The sequence below is a fragment of the Elgaria multicarinata genome, chromosome 23 (assembly GCF_023053635.1).
Source record: "Elgaria multicarinata webbii isolate HBS135686 ecotype San Diego chromosome 23, rElgMul1.1.pri, whole genome shotgun sequence".
Lineage (NCBI taxonomy): Eukaryota > Metazoa > Chordata > Lepidosauria > Squamata > Anguidae > Elgaria > Elgaria multicarinata.
The window spans coordinates 10,776,828-10,797,943 of NC_086193.1; the positions used below are offsets into that span (position 1 = coordinate 10,776,828).

Genomic DNA, 21,116 nt, shown 5'->3' on the forward strand with positions numbered 1-21,116 from the left:
CTTGTACACCGCTCTGAAGTTTTGAATGGGAAGCAGTATATTCATCAACTTGACAGCCTTTTAGCATTTAAAAAAGCAATTGAAGACTGATCTCTTCCGGCAGGCCTATCCAGTGGAATTTTAGGATGTTTTAAGGATGTCTTTATCCATGTATGCTATGTGTTTAATCAGTTTTTAATGTGTTTTATATTCACGGTTGTTCCCCGCCTCGATCAAAGTGGAGAGGCAGGTAAGAAATTAGGGTGACCCTATGAGAATGAGGACAGGGCTCCTGCATCTTTAACAGTTGTATTGAAAAGGAAATTTCAGTATGTGTCATTTGTATATATGGAGAACCTGGTGAAATTCCCCTCTTCATCACAACCGTTAAAGCTGCCCTCTTTTAAATCTGGTCACAGTATAGCTCCTGCAGCTTTAACAGTTGGGAAGAAGAGGGGAATTTCACCAGGTGCTGCATGCATGCAAATGACACCTGCTGAAATTCCCTTTTCTATGCCACTGTTAAAGATGCAGGAGCCCTGCCCTCTTTTAAATCTGGTCACTCCAGTATAGCGCCTGCAGCTTTAACTGTTGTGATGAAGAGGAAATTCCACCAGTTGCTCCATATATACAAACGACACCTGCTGAAATCCCCTTTTCTATGCCACTGTTAAAGATGCAGGAGCCCTGCCCTCTTTTAAATCTGGTCACTCCAGTATAGTTCCTGCAGCTTTAACTGTTGGGATGAAGAGGGGAATTCCACCAGTTGCTCCATATCTACAAATGACACCTGCTGAAATCCCCTTTTCTGTGCCACTGTTAAAGATGCAGGAGCCCTGCCCTCCTTTTCATAGGGTCAGCCTACCCTAAAGAAACATATTATTATTTCTTTAGGGGGACCCTAATAATAATAATAATAATAATAATAATAATAATAATAATAATAATAATAATGATGATGACGATGATGTAGCAGCAGTGCAGGCCAGAGAGCCACCCTGCGTGCGTGGTGGGGCCACGACCGCCTGGCCTGAGGGAGGCCGGTGCTGGTAGCCAGGCGGGGGCTAGTGCTGCCCCGGCGGGGCGATGAGGAGGCCTGGGCCTGGGCCTGGGCTTGGGCCTGGGCTTGGGCTTGGGCCTGGGCCTGGGCCTGCTTGCTTCCCTTCCTTCCCTCCCTCCCTCCCTTCCTTCCTTCCCGTCCGGGGGCGGCTCCGCGCGCCGCCTTTTCCCCTGGGCCGCGGCCTTGCCGGGCTGGCGTCGGAGGCGGGCCCAGCAGCAGCAGCAGCAGGCCCGGCCCGGCCCCTGGCCTCGCCCCCCGCCGCCACCGCCGCCGCCGCCGCCTCCTTCGGCTTCTTCTCCTGCTCCGCGGCCGCCCTGCGCCGTGGGCTTGTTGACCGGAGCGGCCTGTGAGGAGAAGGAGGAGGAGGAGGAGGAGAAGAGGAGGAGGAGGCCCCGCAGCCCCGCTTCTCCCGCCGCCGCTTCCCCGCCTCAGCGCTCTCGCTCCCCGGAGGGAGGAGGAGGAGGAGGAGGAGGAGGAGGACCCAGGCCCAGCGGAGACCGCGGCCGCGACGACCCGGAGGAGCCTGGCCGGGCCCTGACAGCCGCCGCCGCCTTCGCCGCCGCCCCTCGGCCGCCATGGGCCCCGGGCGCGGGTGGTCGGGGCCGGCGCTGGCCTTGGCCCTGGCCCTGGCCCTGGCCGGCATGAGCGCCTGGAGCCGCGCCAAGGGTGAGCCCCAGCGGCGGGAGCGGGAGCGGGGTCGGGGGGGTCTCGGGGGCCGCGGCCGGGAGAACAACAACAACAACAACAAGTTTAATAAGCGGTGATGATGATGATGATGATAGCAACAACAACAAAGTAATGATTTTGTGGGCCGTGCTTGGTGGGTTGGATTGCAACACCCGTCGTCCCCAGACAGCCAGCATGGATGGGTTGGATTGCAACGCCCATCGTCCCCAATCAGTAGGACCCCGTCCCCCCCCGCGACACAACGCCCCGCGGATGGGTTGGATTGCAACGCCCGTCGTCCCCAGCCAGCATTGATAGGTTGGATTGCAATGCCCATCGTCCCCAATCAGTAGGACCCCGTCCCCCCCCGCGACCCAACGCCCCTCAGATGGGTTGGATTGCAACGCCCGTCGTCCCCAGCCAGCATTGATAGGTTGGATTGCAATGCCCATCGTCCCCAATCAGCAGGAACCCCCCCCCCCGTGACCCAACGCCCCTCAGATGGGTTGGATTGCAATGCCCGTCGTCCCCAACCAGCATTGATGGGTTGGATTGCAATGCCCGTCGTCCCCAGCCAGTAGGACCCCGTTACCCTCTGCAACCCAACAACCCTGGGATGGGTTGGGATGGAACTCCTTATTAGCAACTCCCATGATCCACAGCCAGTTCTTCCCCCTAACCCAACATCCTCAATTATGTGGGATTGCAACTCCAGTCATCCCCAAGCAGCAGGACCCCAGTTCCCCCGCGACCCAACAACTCTTGGATGGGTTGGACTGGCACTCCTATCAGCCAACAAACCCTTAGATGGGTTGGAGTGCAACTCCCATGATCCCCAGCCGCCCAGCCAGTTCTTCCCCCCCAACCCAACATCCTCAGTTATGTGGGATTGCAACTCCAGTCATCCCCAAGCAGCACAGGGCAGGTTTCCCTCCCACCCCCCTCAATGCAACAGATATGTTGGTCTGCAACCCCCAACATTCCCATTGGCTGTGCTGGAAGGGGATGATGGGGGTTGCAGTCCAACACACCTGGAGGACAGGAGGTTGGAGAAGACTGGGGTTTCCTGCCCCACACATTCTGCTAATAGCGACTAGAAGTAATGTCGATATGAATGTTATGGTAGAAGTTTTATTGAATATTCTCATGTTATGTTTTATGTGTTAAATCATGATTAGGTCCTATTGAATGCTGCAGAAACAGTGACAAAGAATGTTGTGGCACCTTAACAGCTTGCCAATTTATTAGGGCCACAAAGTTCACTTCATCGGAAGCCCAGCCAAACGGTGAAGTGGACTCTGGTCCCTGAACCCGTACGCCGTGATGAATTTGTGAGCCTTTTCAAGGTGCCACAAGACGCTTGTTTTTTGGCTGCGATGGGCGAACGCAGCTGGTTGGAAGTTGAATGTTATGCAACCCCCACGGAGCTGAAGGTTGTCCTGCACACGGTAACCGTTAGCTGGGGCGTGGAGGGGAGACAGACCCCTGTGCTGGAGGGGAGAGAGACCCCCGTGCTTCGGGATTTTTAAAAATGGGAAGCAGTATATAAATATTCTAAAATAAAAATAAATTACAATGTTTTGGTCCCCGTTACTCAGTACATAGAGGGACTTCCAGAGGTCTTTCTGTATTGATGAATTATTTGTGGTGGTGTTTGGGACTAGAGTTGGTCTCTCACAGCTCCGGAAGAGTTGCTCCGACGTTCCTTTAACCCACACGACCACGTTTTAAGCATGGATAGTTTAGCGGCTAAACGAGGGAAGGACCGCTGATTTGATCACACGCCTGTTTATTTCCAAACCTCCCTCCTAAGCTTTGAAAGCCTTGCCGAAGGAGCGGCATTCAAGAAAAAGGTGTATCTTGAAATTCGGCGATCCGTGGTGCTTCCGTGCCACACGCTTCGTCTCGAAAGCGTCTCCTGGGGTTTGCGTGTTTGATTATATTGATAATACCGTGTGCCATATATTCACCCATGCAGTCTTGCGTTTGCGAATGATACTGGTATTTGTTAGCACCGGGCTGAAAGACCGCTATGAACTGCGCTCTTGAGGAAGAACAGAATATATGGGTGCAATAAAGGAAATAAACCCTTTAAAACATGCATGGATTTTCAAGCGAGGAGCTGCCTAAAGCATGGGCATAATTTCTCTCACTGAAATACAGTAAGTGAAACTTTGAAAAGCACTTAGGTTGCGTCCTGTGTGCGTAAGTAATAAATATTGCTATAAGACATACTTGTGTGTGTTTGGGACACGATTAAGGCACAATCTTGTGCACATTTAGCCAGGAAAAATGTCCTCCATCTCCCAGCACACCGGATTGTGCCTTTAAAATTATTTATTTTAATGGCATTTCAGCTCTATGCTTCCTCACATCTGGGCGTTCTAGCGGTCTCCAATCCAGGCACCAGTTGCTATTGGCAAGTTGTTATTGTTGTTGTTATTTCTATTATTAATTCACTATTAGCCGGTCTGAGAGTCTCCTTGGAAGCCCTGTGTGCAGTTCACAATCTGCTCCCTCTCCAGAAAGGCGCGCTGTGCATTATTAGTGCCGTTATCTTCAATAGCGTCTTGGAGACATTGACGTACGTGGCGATTCACAGCCAGAAAAAGGCCGCTCCGGTGCTTTCATTTTGTATCTCGAACTGGACAACCGGAAGAGGCCCAGGCCTGCACCGCTTTAGCTTCCCCGTCGTCGCTCGCCGGGCAACGGATCTCCCACTGTGCCTCGATGACACTTAGGTTGCATTCGGAGGCAGCGCCACAGTTTTCGTTGGTTTCTTCTCCGACTTGGGAGAATTAAAGTGAAGGAGAAGAGGCCGGATGGAAATTGGAAGCCAGGTTGGAGCACTCTTTTCCTCCCAGGAATTGGAGGGGGGGATCTTGCCAGATCTCCCCTGATCCACTCACAAGGAGTCCTCGTGGCCAGCCGACTAGGGAGACGAACCCCTTCTCATCAACTGGGAAGGGGGGCATTCGCTCCCACTAGTCACGCCGAGCTAAGCACATCCCAAACTCAGCCTGATGTCACCTGCACCCCTTCCACTCCCCTCAGTACTGACACGCGGGGCTCCCCCAGGATGCCGGCCCACCTTGCGTCCTGCCACGTTCCCCCTTTTTCGATCTGAGCCCTGCCTTCCTGCGCCCTGGTCATCCTACAGAGAGGAGGAAGACGCACACGCGCCATTTTGCAGGCAGATAAAGATGGCTCCCGGATGGAGGGGAAAGGCTTGGAGATGATCCCTCCTACCTGAGATTAGAAAGGGGGGCAGTGGGGTGAGTGGGTGCAGCATAGAATAAGTCTGTGTTGACCTACCGGGCGGGTGGGAATTTGTTCTGTGGGGACCTGGAAGGGGCCAGTCTGTCCCCTACCAGCTCCTGTTCTGAGATTCCTAGGGGATTTCATAGGATCCTAGAGTTGGAAGGGGGTCGTGGAGTCCCCCACTCCTGTCCAGTGCAGGAATCCCGCTTAAAGCACCCCTGACAATGCAGCTGCCCATTCTCTGCTGGAATGCTTCCAGGGGCGGACAGCCCCCCCCTCCGCCTCCCTGGGCAGGTGTTTCCATGGCCTGACTGCTCTGACTACTAAGCAGCTTTTCCTGATGTTCAACCGAAATCCGCCTTCCTGTCGTGTTTCGGATCCTGCAGTTGTAGGGAACAGGTGACGTCTGTCTCCTGCATGAAAACAAGCCTTTGGGGATTGGAAATGGGATGGCATATCTCCAACACCACCAACCCCGCAGTTTTCTCTTTTAGGGGATGCCTCACACGCGCATGTTGTGTGAGTCAGTCTCTCTTCCCTGGTGGCCCTGGTGGTGTCGGGGCGAGCAGAACGGAGAATCGTAGAACAGTGGAGTTCGAAGGGGCCTCTAAGGCCATCGAGTCCAACCCTCTGCTCAACGCAGGAATCCACCCTAAAGCATCCCTGACAGGTGGTTGTCCAGCTGCCTCTTGAATGCCTCCATTGTGGGAGAGCCCACAACCTCCCTAGGTCGTACTGCTCTAACAGTCAGGAAGTTTTTCCTGATGTTTTGTCATACTGCTCTAACAGCCAGGAAGTTTTTCTTGATGGTTTGTCATACTGCTCTAACAGTCAGGAAGTTTTTCCTGATGTTTTGTCATACTGCCCTAACAGTCAGGAAGTTTTTCCTGATTTCCAGTCAGAGAGTGCCATGGCGAAGAGAGAGCGCTCCTTGGGTGGCGCAAGGGACCCCCCCTCTTTCGTAGCGTTCGTACACGGATTCCCCCCCCCCCCCCCAGCCCGGCTGCCTGTGTTCATGTGTGTTTGCACTTCATTGAAGCTAGCAGATTGTCCAACGGCAGCCTTTTCTCAACCTGTTACCCTCCCATCATCCCCAGTGGTCAGGAATGCTGAGAGTTGTAGTCTGAAACATCTGGAGGGCAGCAGCCCTTATGAGGTCTGTCATCTGATTGTGATGGGAAGGCTAGCCTTCTCTTTTAAAAACATTTTTTTATGCAGGCTTCTATGCAGAATGTCTTTTGGGTGGGCGCAGGGTGAGCCTGTGTTTTGGATATCGCAGCCAGGGGCTTCTGTAGCTTTACGGAGTTGTCTTGACTCACCCTGGTTCCTCCAACAGATATTCCAAGGATCTGGGGAGTAAATACGAGGGCGGGTTTTCGTGCCAATAAGCGGCATTGCGTCGGATTGGAAACAAATGGCATTTCTTCCAGGCAGTTGTGTTCTCTAACCTCTGGGAAGCACTTGCAAACGTCTAAATTTTAGCCAGCGAGGAATGTAAATAAAGCTGAGGGGAAGCGAAACACACGACTCGCGTTTAGCGAAGTCGGAAATTTAGAAATGCAGGATGAGAGAAAAGGGGTGGGTGTGTGTGAGTGGTTTTATGTTTCAAAAAGAGGATAATATTTTCGTTGGCCGCTACGTATCTGGGGCATTTATTTACATTTTAACAAAGATCATTCCGTGTATCAGTAAAAAGCACCCCGATTTGTTCTCCGTCTCGGACCTACTTGCCTCTGCTCTCTGCGAACTGTTATTGTTGTTTTCAACGTAAAATTGCCCCTCCTTCAACTACGCTTCCCTCTACGTGAACAACCCCCTTCCCATAAAATACTCCGTCTGTTCACTTGCTTCACAGCAGGGCAGTTTCCTTCCGCCCCCTAAGCCAGCCTCCCTCAACATGATGCTCTTTCGACGTTTTGGACTTCAACTCCTATTACCCCCAGCCAGCATGGTCAGTGGTCAGGAGTCCTGGGAATTGAAGCCCTGGGCATCTGGAGGGGCCCCAGGTTGCCCTCCCCTAACACTTTCCCCTGTTCTTCCAAGTGAGTCTCGCATGCCCTCGCTCTTAGTTGGCTTTGCTGACTTTCAGAAAGGAAGTCGCTCTTCTGTCCCGGTGAAGCGGACGGTAGATTTGCTTATTCCTTGTCCCTGTGCGGCAGCAAGCTGTGTCCCAGAAGTGACCATTTACTCTAGTCATAGAATCATAGAATAGCAGAGTTGGAAGGGGCCTACAAGGCCATCGAGTCCAACCCCCTGCTCAATGCAGGAACCCACCCTAAAGCATCCCTGACCGATGGCTGTCCAGCTGCCTCTTGAAGGCCTCTAGTGTGGGAGAGCCCACCACCTCCCTAGGTCACTGGTTCCATTGTTGTCCTGCTCTAACAGTCAGGAAGTTTTTCCTGCTGACCAGCTGGAATCTGGCTTCCTTTAACTTGAGCCCATGATTCCGTGTCCTGCAGTCTGGGAGGATCGAGAAGAGATCCTGGCCCTCCTCTGGGTGACAACCTTTTAGTCCTCGTCCTGACATGTGTTTATTTGGTTCCGAGCTGTAATGGTTTGTTCAGGCTGCAATTTCTGGGATGTTGGTGGTGTTCTGGCCAGGGCCCTATTGCGTGAAACCTTTTAGAAGGTCTGTTTTTCCAGGACTCCCATCTCATCCTCAAGAAGCGTTGGGTTGGTTTCGAAGTGTTTCCGTATTGTGATGTTAACAAGCAGCTTGAGTTAACCATCATGGGCTGTAATGTTTTCATTATTTTACCTGCCATAAGTTTGTATTGTGTGTTTAGGAAAACGGGGCAATTCGCCTGAGAAATGGCCGTCTTGAAGCCCTTTGTGAAGTGCATTCCTTGAAAGCTTCCCGTGAATTTAATTGGGTGACTGTTTTTACAGTGCAATGGGTTGCTTTGGACAGAAATTAAAAGTATGGGGTTCTCACACGGAGCATGGCCAGATATTTAAGAGAAATTGCACTAAAAGGCAGGAAGGGTGATCTGGAGATGTCTGTTTATCCCTTCTCATTTTAGTTCATAGCCAGGGCGGGCCTTTGTACGTGAGGAGGCCGCAGTTCCCTTGGGGAATATTTCAGCCACAGCATGAACTCTACAGCCAAATGACTCCTGTCTCCGATTGGAGCAGAATATCCCCCCTGGATTTGTGTTTGTGTGCATCCAAGTTAAATTTCACGCCGGAGGTTTAAAATGTTTCCCTTCTAGTTTTCCTGCCCCCGAACAGCGTGGTTTGGGTTCTGCCACCTTTATTATGTGTTTATGTATTGCATTTCTATACCGCCCCATAGCCGAAGCTCTCTGGGCGGTTCGCAAAAATTAAACACACGAAGAAGATAATAAAACAACCAACCATCTAAAAACACAAATACAAAATACAATATCAAAAGCCTCCCCACAAATATTTCGAAACGGGGCCTGAGACATGCGTGCACCACCACCCCCCAAACACACATGTGTTCTCAATTGCCTGATACATCAGGTTCTAAAATGGTTTCTCTTCGATGTGGCCTTCGGAATGCAAAGGGTTATAATTGTACCATCCATGTCTATATATCCTTGGCTGGCTATATATAAAAGAAGGCGGTCAAAGAGGCACCTTGCAAGGGGTTTGTGGTGGCCTCCTTTCATGCAAAGGGCCATGCGGGGTGGGGGTATTTCCAGCCAGGCTTCACCGCACTTCTCCCCACCCTGGTGTTCTCCAGATGTCTTGGACTGCAAGCCCCATCGTCCCCAGACAGCATGGCCAATGGGAGCTGCAGTCCAGCCCATCTAGAGGGGCAATGGATTGGCGAAAGCTGCCTTATAGTAAGCCGCTGAGGACAAAATGACTTCTTTTTAGCGTAGCTAACACTGTTTTGAAGGTATGTCTTGGAGCAGCGGTCCCCAACTCTTTTGGCACCAGAGACCGGTTTCGTGGAAGACAATTTTTTCCACGGATTGGGGAGGGGAGGGGTTGAGGGGATGGTTTTGGGAAGCCGCCGCCCCCCCCCCCCGCTCCAGCGTCCTGGCTTCGCTTCGGCTGGGTGGGCAGCCGAAGCGAAGCCAAGACGCTGGGTCGGGCGGGCAGCTTCAGAGCGGCGCGCCCGGAAATTGCTCTCCCAGAGTGGCTTCCGGCCGGGTAAGCCATTCCAGAGGCACCCCACCCCACCCCAGTGTCCTGGCTTGGCTTCGGCTGGGCAGGCGAGATGGCGCCCCGTGCCCAGGTACGCTGGGGTGGGTGTGGGTGTTTGAAAGCAGCTCACCTGCGCGGCCCGGTTCCTAAACAACCGGGGGTTGGGAAACCCCGTCCTGGAGGACGCAACTGTCGGTGACCAAACCAAGCATTGGAAGCAGAAGTATTGCAGAAAATGACAGCAGTGGCCTCTGTTGGGAAGGCTAGGAAAACCCACTTTAAATTCACATTTTTTGTGTTGACGTCCTGTGCTCCCTGTGGGACGGGGGTCTGGGGGGGGATAGATTATTTTTTAAAAAACCACCAGCTGCTTTCTCCAAGAATTTGTGGAAGGTTCTTCGCTTTCCACATCGCAGAGGTGGGTGTTGTTCAGCAGGAAGGTGAATATTTGGCTGGTGCTGACGAATAGCCAAAGACAGCTATTTAGACAGCTTTTCCCCTCTGCCACCCCCTCCCCTCCTGGGGAATTATTTGAGGATGTTTGGGGCTTTATCAGCGTTTTGTCTTTGGCGGGAGCTTGCCCCTCCTTCCACTGGAACCAACTCATGGATGTGCCGCTCAGTTTGGCAAGACGTGTTGGCACGCCAAGCGGTGGAAGAACCTTGCTGCCGAAACATATATATTTTTAACAGCGAGGAAAGGGGAAAGCGACCCCTCAGGGCACGGCCGCCTCTGGAAACGCTCCCATGTTAGCAGTATCAACGCTCCTCTTCTGCGGGCCTTCTCTTCTGTTCTGCAGGAGCCTACATGAGTCACCACAGTTTGTTTTCCACATTGTTTACTATAAACGCCTTCCTGCCCTCCAGAATTGCCCCAGCGATTCAGGTCTTTGACTTCACTCTTTGATCCCTCAAGGGTAGGCTCCCTTACATAAGCAGCTGGGTTTCGACCCCCTGCGGCTCCTCTCCCCAAAATCTTGCGCTCCGGGGACTTCTGGCGCGTGGCTTCTTGCGGGTGCAGCCGTGGGGTGCCACGTCCAGTGCTCACGGTCCAAATTTTCCATGTGGCACGAGCAGGTTGGAGAAGTGGTGCCATTTTGGGCTCCCATGTTCTGGGCTCCCCGCACCCCTGCTTTTATAAGCAATTATCTTCTAGATTCCTGGACCTTTAATCCCTTTTCTCCTCCCTTAATCTTGGGAATCAAACTCAACACAGTTTTGAACGCTTTCGCTGCAGAAGCAGGGGAAATCATCTTCTTCTTTTCCTTTTGTACAAAACGTTCTTCCCCGGACTCTTCATGTGCTGCTTTGCTTAAACCTCTGCGGTCTTTTGCTGCGTTTTATATATATAAAGCAGCAACGTTCTGGATATCCTCATTTCCCCCCTTTTTAAATTATTATTATTCTGAATTTTAAAAACGCTGAACAGCAGTCAGAGGCTACTAGCTGGGAAGAGAATCTCAGGAAGCCCCTTGCAAATTAGGAAATCCCCTCCGAAGTGAATGGGGGAGCTATGACTTCCGCAGGAAGGAGTTGTCCGCTTCCCCCCCCCCCGGGGCTTCAGACATGCTCAGAACATTTGCAAGGGGCTCATTACCTGTCGCCTTTTCAGATTCTGGGACCCACCCGCCCTGTGGCTGCAGTGGGCAACATGGGGACCCACTTAAATGTTTTAACCATATGCACCCATCTTCAATCTGTTGCATTGGACGACAAAGCCCAGCATTCTCGACTCCCAATTACCAGCGACTCGGGTACCTGGACCCATCACTTACTACCTGGTCCTTTGACCTGGAGATGCCAGATGTCAAATCTCTGGGGGGGGGGTTGTATACAAAACAGATGCTTTTAACACTGAACTACATGGCTTCCGTAATCCGCCTGTTCCCCCCCCCCTTTTTCCTTTCTGAGTGGAACTTGTTGGAGTTACAATCCAATATCTCTGCAGGGTGCCAGTTAAGTGGAGAAGGTTGATGTAAAGGCCGCCAGCGGCTGAAAGGTCTTTGCCCCACCCCACCCCGGATTTCTTGGTTGCTGTCCAGAAACTCCTTGGAAATCTGCAGGACTTTTCTTTTCTGCTTCGTTTTCCAGGGTCGAACTTGTTTCTGGCCTTGCTGGCTTGATTCCTTTAAAAAAAAAAAGTGTGTGTTTGGGGGGGGAGATACCCCCCCAAAAGCCAAGCAGAAGGTTAGCCTTATTTGTTAACCTTGAATGCCACAGCACCAACTGTCTTGATAAACGAATCATTGAGGAAAACACGGGGCTTGAGATAACCTTCCTTTATCAAGCTCCTTGCGTGGTTCTGCCAGGGGAGACGTGGGTCTGTTCTCGGGGCCAGTAGCTTGGCTGCACCAGTCTCTTTCCCTGCTCCCGTAACGAAGCTTTCCGGAAGGTTGGGAGAAGTGGGCCGGCCTCTGCTGGACACCCCTAGGCAGCGCCATGAATCACAGAATCATAGAATAGTAGAGTTGGAAGGGGCCTCTAAGGCCATCCAGTCCAACACCAGGCTCAATGCAGGAATCCACCCTAAAGCATCCCTGACAGATGGTTCTCCAGCTGCCTCTTGAAGGCCTCTAGTGTGGGAGAGCCCACAACCTCCCTAGGTCACTGGTTCCACCGTTGCACTGCTCTAACAGTCAGGAAGTTTTTCCTGATGTCCAGCCGGAATCTGGCTTCCTTTAACGTGAGCCCGTTATTCCACGTCCTGCAGTCTGGGAGGATCGAGAAGACATCCTGGCCCTCCTCTGTGGGACAACCTTTTAAGTATTTGAAGAGTGCTTGCTGTCCCAACCTCCTCTGCTTCTTGCGTGGTCAGCCAAGAGATATAAACCTGGGAGGCCGAAGTTCACCCCTGGGGTCAGATCCTGCCGCCCTGGGGTTCCCCAGACAGCCACGTCCCCTTCTCCCCCAACCACCATTTGCTGGGGAGGGGCTTCCCGGCTTTTGTGCAACGCCCCCCACCCCATTTTAAAAGGATGGAAGTCCTCTCCTAAAGTGGTTGGCGAGGAGAGCGTGGAACGAAAAGAAGCTGGTGTGTTAGCTCCTCCCCTTCCTCCTTCAGCTCCACCCACCGCTGCAGTGCGCCCACGAGAATGGAGGTTGGCCCGTGGGCCAAAAGACGTTCTGCACCCCTGGCGTAAAGCCTCAGTCCATCTCTCTTCTTCTTCTTTTCTTGACCTGAAGTGTGGGTGTCCCTGATCTCTGCGTTTGGCCTTCATCCTGCTCCCCTTGATCTTTAGAGTCATTCTTCACTGTGGTGAGCTTCTGCCGACCCCACGGCCCCTGGCACACGAGGAAGAAAGTGAAGAGGGCGACGTTTTTCTCCCTCTCCCATAATACTAGGACCCAGCGCGGGTCATGTCATGATGCTGATGGGTGAGAGTTTCAGAGCTCATTCACATAGCGCAGAGTTGAACTCTGGAACTCACTGCCGCAGGATGGGGTGACGGCCACCCATTTGGATGGCTGCAGGAGGGAGTTGGAGTAGGAGAAGGCAATCCATGGCTACTAGCCCTGGTGGCTATGTGCTGCCTCCAGTATCAGAGGCAGTACGTCTATATACATCATTTGCTGGGGAACATGGGTGGGAGGGTGCTGTTGCACCTGCATCCTGCTTTGTGGGTCCCTGGCCCCTGTGTGCTGGACTAGGCCTCTTCTGATGTTCTTGTATTCTGAGGACACGTTGGCCCTTCCCCGCTGCATCAGACCCCGGCAATCACGTACTTCCAACGTTTATTAAAAACATACTTGTTTGAAGCCCTGTTTTACAGAGCCTTGTAATTTCTGTCAGTGCAACGTTTTATATTGTCCTATTATTATTTGCAAAGCGCTCTAGCGTTTCCTCGATGGGCATAGAACTATTTTAAATAATGACAGGAATGCCAAGTGCTGAGCGTTCGTAAGCCTGAGACCCCGTTTGGGGTGACGTTTCGGCTTCGCCTTAAACCTGCGGGTGCGGCTTTAAAAGCGGGTGCTCCATTGATTTACGAGGCGTCGCGGCCGCGATTGCCAGAAGGATCCTGTTGAACCACACCCTCATTGCACCGGATTTCACAGTAGCGTTGCCAGGTTCCATATTTTTATTTATAATGAGTAGGTCTTCAACAATTACTCATGGAGGCGCGCTCCGGTTTTCATGGCTGGGCTCGCTGGCGAGGAAGGCTCCCGCACATGCTGGGTTCTTCCGCGGGCGGAGGCACGAAGGCTGGAACTGGCTCAGGTTGCAAACCTGACGTTGGCAGCTTGCGGACCGCCGTCTGTGAGGCCGCTTTCTTTGGGGTTTTTTAGTACCCTTTTCTGCCGCCCACAAAAGGGCACGCGGCAGGGGAGATCCCCCCAGCGCGGCGTGGGCCGCGATGGTGACATTTGCCAGGGTTAAGCAGGAGTGACCATTGTGGAGACCGCTCTAGCAAAGCCCCCTTTGCCTCTGGGGCGATTTGGCAGGCGTCTGAGGCGCTGCGCCTGCTCTCTCGAGGCAGGAGGGCTTCTTCTCTTGTGGTAAGCGGGGCTTTACTCCCGAGGAATCGTGCCTGGGATTTGAGCCGCGATGTGTGACGCCGGCCTCTAGGCCGAAGTCTGGAGATAATCTAACAGCACTCTGTACCTAGCCACTGAGAAGTCTACTGATTCGTCGCTGCCAGCTTCTAGGCCGGATGCTGCGTGGCGTGGGGGGGGTCGCCTTCCCCGAGAGGAGTAGGACATAGGCGGGCTGGTGTCAGTAGTAGAGAGGCCAAGCCCCTTGCTGCTGGGGAAAACCCCCCGCACCGCGCCCCTGCCCCGAGGGCTTTGGGACGTTTTGCTCTCCGAGCAGGCTGTGGCCTAGCAGCTTTTGATTCGCGGCTGTGCTCCAGGGCCCGTGAAGAAGAAGCGAGCTCCGAGCCTCGCTTCGTTTCTTGGTGCTGAATGTGTGTGAAACGTGGTGGTTTTTTTTATATAATGTGCCAGGCAGCTTCCCCCACAACCCAGTGCCCTTCAGATGGGTTGGACAGCAGGACCCATCAATCCCAGTCACGTTGGGGGAAGCTAGTGTATGGTATTCAAATCCCAGCTCAAATCCCAGGCGCTTGAAAGGTTGTCCCACAGAGGAGGGCCAGGATCTCTTCTCGATCCTCCCAGAGTGCAGGACACGGAATAACGGGCTCAAGTGACAGGAAGCCAGATTCCGGCTGGACATCAGGAAAAACTTCCTGACTGTTAGAGCAGTACGACAATGGAACCAGTGACCTAGGGAGGTGGTGGGCTCTCCCACACTAGAGGCCTTCAAGAGGCAGCTGGACAACCATCTGTCAGGGATGCTTTAGGGTGGAATCCTGCATTGAGCAGGGGGTTGGACTCTATGGCCTTGTAGGCCCCTTCCAACTCTACTATTCTATGATTCTATGAACATTATGTTAATGCAGGCCTGAAACCACAAGAGAGGAGGAGTTCATGTTCTTGTAGTTCAGGGTGTTCGCACACTCGGTGTGTGGATGTGTGTGTGTGTGTGTGTGCGCGCGTGTTTGTAGACCAAATTGTCTTCTAACCTCCACCTGGTGTTTAACACATGAGTAACCACAATCTCTCGCCCTCTGGCCGCAAATGTTTCGGAAGCAGCAACTTTAGGAACTAACCGCTTGAATACTGGAGGAGGAGTTCCTTGCAAGAGAAGTTCAAGTTCCTTGCAAGAGAAGGAACTTGAGCACGGGCACCTTCACATAAGCCTGGAAGGGTTGTGGACCCGACTGAAAGTGCGTTCACCGGCTCCAGATTAACGTGCCTAAACCAGATTACAGTGTGCTGCACAGAAGAGCATCAAATCATAGAGTTGGAAGGGCCCTAAAAGGCCATCAAGTCCAACCCCCTGCTCAGTGCAGGATTCCACCTTAAAGCATTCCTGACAGATGGCTGTCCAGCTGCCCCTTGAATGCCTCTAGTGTGGGAAAGCCCAAAACCGCCCTAGGTAACTGGTTCCATTGTCGTACCACTCTAACAGTCAGGAAGTTTTTCCTGATGTCCAGCCGGAATCTGGCTTCCTGTCACTTGAGCCCGTTATTCCGTGTCCTGCACTCTGGGAGGATCGAGAAGAGATCCTGGCCCTCCTCTGTGGGACAACCTTTTAAGTATTTGAAGACTGCTATCATGTCTCCCCTCAATCTTCTCTTCTCCAGGCTAAACCTGCCCAGTTCTTTCAGTCTCTCTTCATAGGGCTTTGTTTCCAGACCCCTGATCATCCTGGTTGCCCTGCATGAATGAGGCAAGCCACAAAAGGAGGCAGCCTGTTGGATTGCGGCTCCCAGCATCCCCCCAGCTGGTGGATGGTGGGAATTGCAGTCCAACACATCTGGCTGGAGAAGGCTGAAGTCCGGCAGCGTTCCTTTCCCCGGGGTCATTAAGCAGTTTATCCGTTCCTGGTTTGGCACCAAAAGTTCATCCTTTCCTGAAACGAATCCCATTTTGGCCTGCAGTGTAGAAATTCCGCTTTCCACACAATAAATTGGGTTATGGGTGGAGGGAAACAACAGGTGATTTTCCTCCTCTCCCCAAAAAACCCACCTACTTTGTAAGTGTGGACGACCGAGAGAAGCTCAAAGTATTCAGCTTGTTTTTGCATTCCACGGATTTGTCCTTTAGACTCTGTTGCTGAAAGGTCACAAGGGTTCATTCTTCCTTCCTTTCATTATTGCAGCAAAAAGAAAAAAAACAATATCACAAATGAAGAAATAGTTACTAAATTAACAAACTCAATACTTTTACAAATAATGAAAAAAAAAAAAAAAACCACCGAAAAATTAAAACGCCATCAAAATTGCGTGGGGACGTGGTCCTCCTCGTTTTTCCTTTCTTTTTTTATGTCGGCAAGTTCCCAAAATGGTGCCTGCCGTTCCTCAGTAAATAATTTATTTTATTTATTTATTAAATTAAATTTAAAAGTTAAAAACAGTGAACATTAAACAGAAAAAAGTATGCATGATTTAAAACCATCAAAAATATAAAAAACAGTATAAAACAGTATCCATTTTTGACAACAACAGTTCTATATTGATTATAATCAATAACTGATTATAATAATACCAACTATAATTGCTGTTATTTATATGCCACATTTCAAATTTAAAAATCCCGTGTGTGTGTGTGTGTGTGTGTGTGTGTGTGTGTGTAGAATAACTGCTATTTGAGCATGGGCAAATGAACGCAGAAATGTCTTTATGCTCCCTGCCAAAATAAAAGCTTCATTAGCGTCTCCCATCGGGGCAATTAATTCCTCCTTAGTATGGATGTACAGAGGTGGGAGTTTCCAGCTAAGCCACCCCTTTTCTGCCTTCCGAGAAAACGCGCTGTACAGCATTTGCAGGCTGGAGCGGTTGCGTTTTGTGTACTTACTTATTTAACAGTATTGATGAATTGTTCCTATTAAATAAATCTCTAATGTCCGTTGGAAAGGGGATAGTTTTGGTAGGGATTTGGAAGTCCAGAAACGGATGGAGTCCCCCTGATTTATTTATTACAATTTTATTACATTTATATACCGCCCCATAGCCGAAGCTCTTTCTGGGCGGTTCGCAAAAGTTTAAAACAGTAAACATTTAAAAAGCATACAAAATTTAAAAACCATCAGAAACATAAAAGCAACAATAGAAAAACGACAGTCTCCGTTTAAAAACAACAGTTCTGGGGTCCGTTAGAAAACGAACTCCGCGTTGTCCAATGCTGTTAAACGCCTGGGAGAAAAGAAAAGTCTTGACCTGGCGCCGAAAAGATAACGTTGGCGCCAGGCGAGCCTCGGCGGGGAGATCATTCCACAATTGGGGGGCCACCACTGAAAAGGCCCCCTCCCTTGTTGCCATCCTCCGAGCTTCCCTCCGGGTAGGCAGCCGGAGGAGGACCTTCGGTGTTGAGCGCAGTGTGCGAGTAGGTTCATGTCAGGTGGCAGGGAGTTCCAGAGCACAGAAATCCCTATACTGAGCCTCCATGGACTGAATCTCCAAAATTTTGGGTACTCCTGACGAGGGCAGCAGGCGAGCAGGCTGGTAGAGAGAGGATCAGGGCATCTCCTACATATCCTGGCCCTGAGCTGTTTTTGTAAACAGCACCCTAACCTTAAACCGGGACTGGCGCCAGTGCGCTTCCCTCCATACTAGTGTGATATGCTGGCGATAAATCGCTCCCGTTCCCAGCCTGACTGGAGCATTCAGTTCCAGCTGCAGTTTCTGGGCCAACCTTCAAGGGCAGCCCCGCATGAAGCGTGGGGCAGTAATCTAATCTTCGTATACGTAGGCCAAGATACAAAATTTTCCGGGGCTTAAAAATGGAACTTGGGGAATTTTCATTTGGAAAGGACTCAGCTTGTAAGCTTATTTTTTAAAATCCCTACGAAATCTGGTTGAGAGATTATCACGTTCTCAGGCTTCTTCAGGAAACTTAGTCTTATGAATTTAAAAAAAAACAAAACCCCAAAAACAGTTGATGCCACAGAGATAAGTCTCAGGCACGCCGCCACGTGCCTTTGCAGGAGCTAGAAACGAAGAGGTGTCTAGACTGAACGTGTCCCCATGGCTTGAGCGTTATTGGAAACACAGCCTGCCTTCGGAATCATGAGTTTCCATCCAGGGATCCCCAGACGAGAAGTACCACAAACGCGTCGTAACAGCTGTGCCAGAAGTGCGTTTCCGGCGTTTAATGGGCAGGTACAAACGGCTTCTGGTCTACGCAGCCCTGTGGAACGCAGACCGGCTCCTTTGCTCATTTTGCCAGCTGTGCTTCTAGACTCAAGGCCAGTGAGTCTGTTCGGAACAGCCAGAGACCCACGGTTTCTTTTTGCATTTCTGTACCGCCTGATAGCCGAAGCTTCTCAGGGCAGCTCACGGAAATTAAAAATCCCGTCGTGCCCAGCCGGCTTGGGAGTCAGGGCAGGGTTGGTGGTTATGTTGGAGTCCGTTGCGTCGCCTTGACCTCTCTGGTTCTCTCTCGCTCTCTTCCAGTTTGTGACAGCGTCGACATCCGCAACAACCTCACCCTCTTCAGCTCGCTGGAGAACTGCACCGTGATCGAGGGCCACTTGCAGATCCTTCTCTTGTTCAAGACCCGGGCGGAGGACTTCCGGGGCCTCACTTTCCCCAAGCTGACCATGATCACGGACTACTTGCTGGTGTTCCGGGTCTACGGGCTGGAAAGCCTCCAGCGTCTCTTCCCCAACCTCACCGTCATCCGCGGGACGCGCCTCTTCTTCAACTACGCCCTGGTCATCTTCGAGATGGTCCACCTGAGAGAAGTGGGCCTCTACAACCTCATGAACATCACCCGCGGAGCCGTGCGGATCGAGAAGAATGACGAACTGTGCTACTTGTCCACCATCGACTGGTCGCGGATCCTGGACTCCGTCGAGGACAACTACATCGTGGCCAACAAGGACGACAAGGAGGAGTGTGGCGACGTGTGCCCGGGCACCATGCGCGGGAAGAGCAGCTGCCCCTCCACCGTCATCAACGGGATGTTCATCGAGCGCTGCTGGACTCACGAGCACTGCCAGAGAGGTGAGGCTGCGGGAGGGGACGGGCCCGGGTGCGGGGGAGCTTTCAGCTCTGCCAGCTCTTGGTGTTTGTCAGATGGGTCAAAGCCGGCCCTCCTGGGATCTCCCGGGGGCCACGCCCCCTCCTCCCTACCCCCCAAAGCACCGTTTGGGACCTTCTGGGCTTCGGTGGAACCTATTCCCCATTCTGAAAGGTTTCTTTTCTTTTCTCGATTACATTTTTATACCGCCCAATAGCCGAAGCTCTCTGGGCGGTTCACAGAAATTAAAACCAAGAAGAACATCATAAAACCACCAACAATCTAAAAACACAAATGCAAAATACGGTATTAAAAAAGCACCACCAGGATAAAACCGGGCAGCAGAAATTGATATAGGATTCAAATACAGAGTTAAAACAGCAAAGTTTAAATTTAAGTTAAATTAGGTATTAAAATACTGAGAAAATATTTTATTATTATTATTATTATTATTATTATTATTATTATTATTTATTACATTTTTATACCGCCCAACAGCCGAAGCTGTCTGGGCGGTTCACAAAAGTTAAAACCGTAATAAAACAACCAACAGGTTAAAAACGCAAATATAAAATACACCACCAGGATAAAACCACACAGCAAAAATTGATATAAGATTAAAATACAGAGTTAAAACAGCAAAGTTTAAATTTAAGTTAAATTCGGTGCTAAAATACTGAGAAAATAAAAAGGTCATCAGCTGGCGATGAAAGGAGTACAGTGTAGGCGCCAGATGGACCTCTCTGGGGAGCTCGTTCCACAGCCGCGGTGCCACAGTAGAGAAGGCCCTGCTCCTAATAGCCACCTGCCTCCCTTCCTTTGGCAGGGGCTCACGGAGAAGGACCCCTGAGGATGACCTTAGGGTCCGGGCAGGTACATGTGGGAGGAGGCGTTCCTTCAGATATCCTGGCCCCAAGCTGTTTAGGGCTTTGAATGTTAAACTTAAGAAGAGCTATGCTGGATCAGACCAAGGCGGACCTCTCTGGGGAGCTCATTCCACAGCCGGGGTGCCACAGTAGAGAAGGCCCTGCTCCTGGTAGCCACCTGCCTCCCTTCCTTTGGCAGGGGCTCACGGAGAAGGACCCCTGTGGATGATCTTAAGGTCCGGGCAGGGACATATGGGAGGAGGCAGGCCTGCCACCTTTGGCCCCGCCCACCACTTAAATCCCCCGCCCCCCGAGCTTCTCTGAAATTGAACTGTGCCAAAAGAGATCCCTGAACCTTGGGTCATAATGTTCCCTCTATTAATCTGTCGAAATGCTTTTTTTTTTTGGTCTGCTGAAAAGGTGCTCCGATTAATCAGACAACAGAAAATGGTGTGCTTCCCCCCCCCTTTTCAAAACTACTTTTAGCGCCATGTGGACTTAAGGACCTGGTCCGTCCGTCCCGTTACTGCTCAGCGCGGTTGGGCCCAGGGTCTCAGCTGCCTTTCGAAGCCGGTAGCAGCCTCCTCTCTCCCGCCCTCAGAGTCCCTTTTATACCGGTCTTTTATACCGGTCTTCGTACCGGTGCGACGTTGCTTACGTTGTGCGTCTGCTGACCTGAACGTTTTGAAAGCCGCTGAGGTCAGAGGCTTTGGGGCGCTGAGCGGCGGGGGATGACCTGTGGCTTCCTGATCACCCCCCAAATCCTGTAGCCTCTAAATGAACGCGGCTTTGCTTTGAAGCCCAGTAGCTTGTACGACTCCATTGTCTCGATTCTGTTTGTGAAAGTCGTGTTTTACGATGAATTGTTTCGGTATGATGTGTGTAGTTCCACGGGGACGTAGGTCTGAGCTCACTTGATTCGCGGAGTGTCTGGCCCTGGGCCTATCCAGGCGGCATCTGGTTTGACCCTAAACCACCACCTCCCCAGACCCAAGAGTGGGGCAGACCACTGCTCGGTGATACAGTCTGTGCCTCACGGGGCTACGGAAGGGAGCTGTGGGCCACCCCGAAATTGCAATATTGAGCCGGATGGACCAATAGCTTTACTCGGCCGGGCGTTCCCCCCTAACCTGGTGCAATTCCTGTATCTGGGAGGGATGGAATTACAGTGCAAGACGTCTGGAGAGCATTTGGTCAAGGGAGGCTGCAGTAGAAGGTCGCGCCAGCCTTTTCCACTATGAGAGCGGTACGTAAAAGGCAGGATAGATGGAGGATATAGTGGCACAAAAGCAGTAGCAGCGCTATAAAGCAGCAGTGTGGCTCCGGCCTTTTATATCCTGCTTGGGGTGGGGTCTGGCCTCCATTTATCCTGCTTTCCAATCCGCTGGTGTTTCTGCGGGAGGGCCCCTGTCGTTGGGATTCCTACCATCTCCCGGCAGGTAGCAGGTGATGGGAAAGACCTCTGCCTGAAGACCAGAGAGACAGAGAGACAGAGATGGCGTCATTCAGAGTCAACAAGGCTATGCTAGATGAACAAATAACGCCGAGCTGGTATTAAACTCAACTTCCTATGTTCCTAAGCGCAAGGGGAGAATCCAGTTTGGCACTTCCTTGTTTGCAGGGCACCGACTCAGGGCAACG

General features: G+C 51.6%; 1 protein-coding gene across 1 annotated transcript in view; it reads left to right on the plus strand.

Annotated features, from left to right (window-relative positions):
* The first annotated feature begins 1,547 nt into the window (after positions 1-1,547).
* The window catches only part of INSR (insulin receptor), a 66,147-nt gene continuing 46,578 nt past the window's right edge, over positions 1,548-21,116 (plus strand). The window contains exons 1-2 of the mRNA XM_063147110.1: positions 1,548-1,705; positions 18,042-18,593. Of these exons, the coding sequence (XP_063003180.1) occupies positions 1,615-1,705; positions 18,042-18,593 (643 nt within the window). The 5' untranslated portion in view covers positions 1,548-1,614. The remainder of the gene's footprint in view (positions 1,706-18,041; positions 18,594-21,116) is intronic.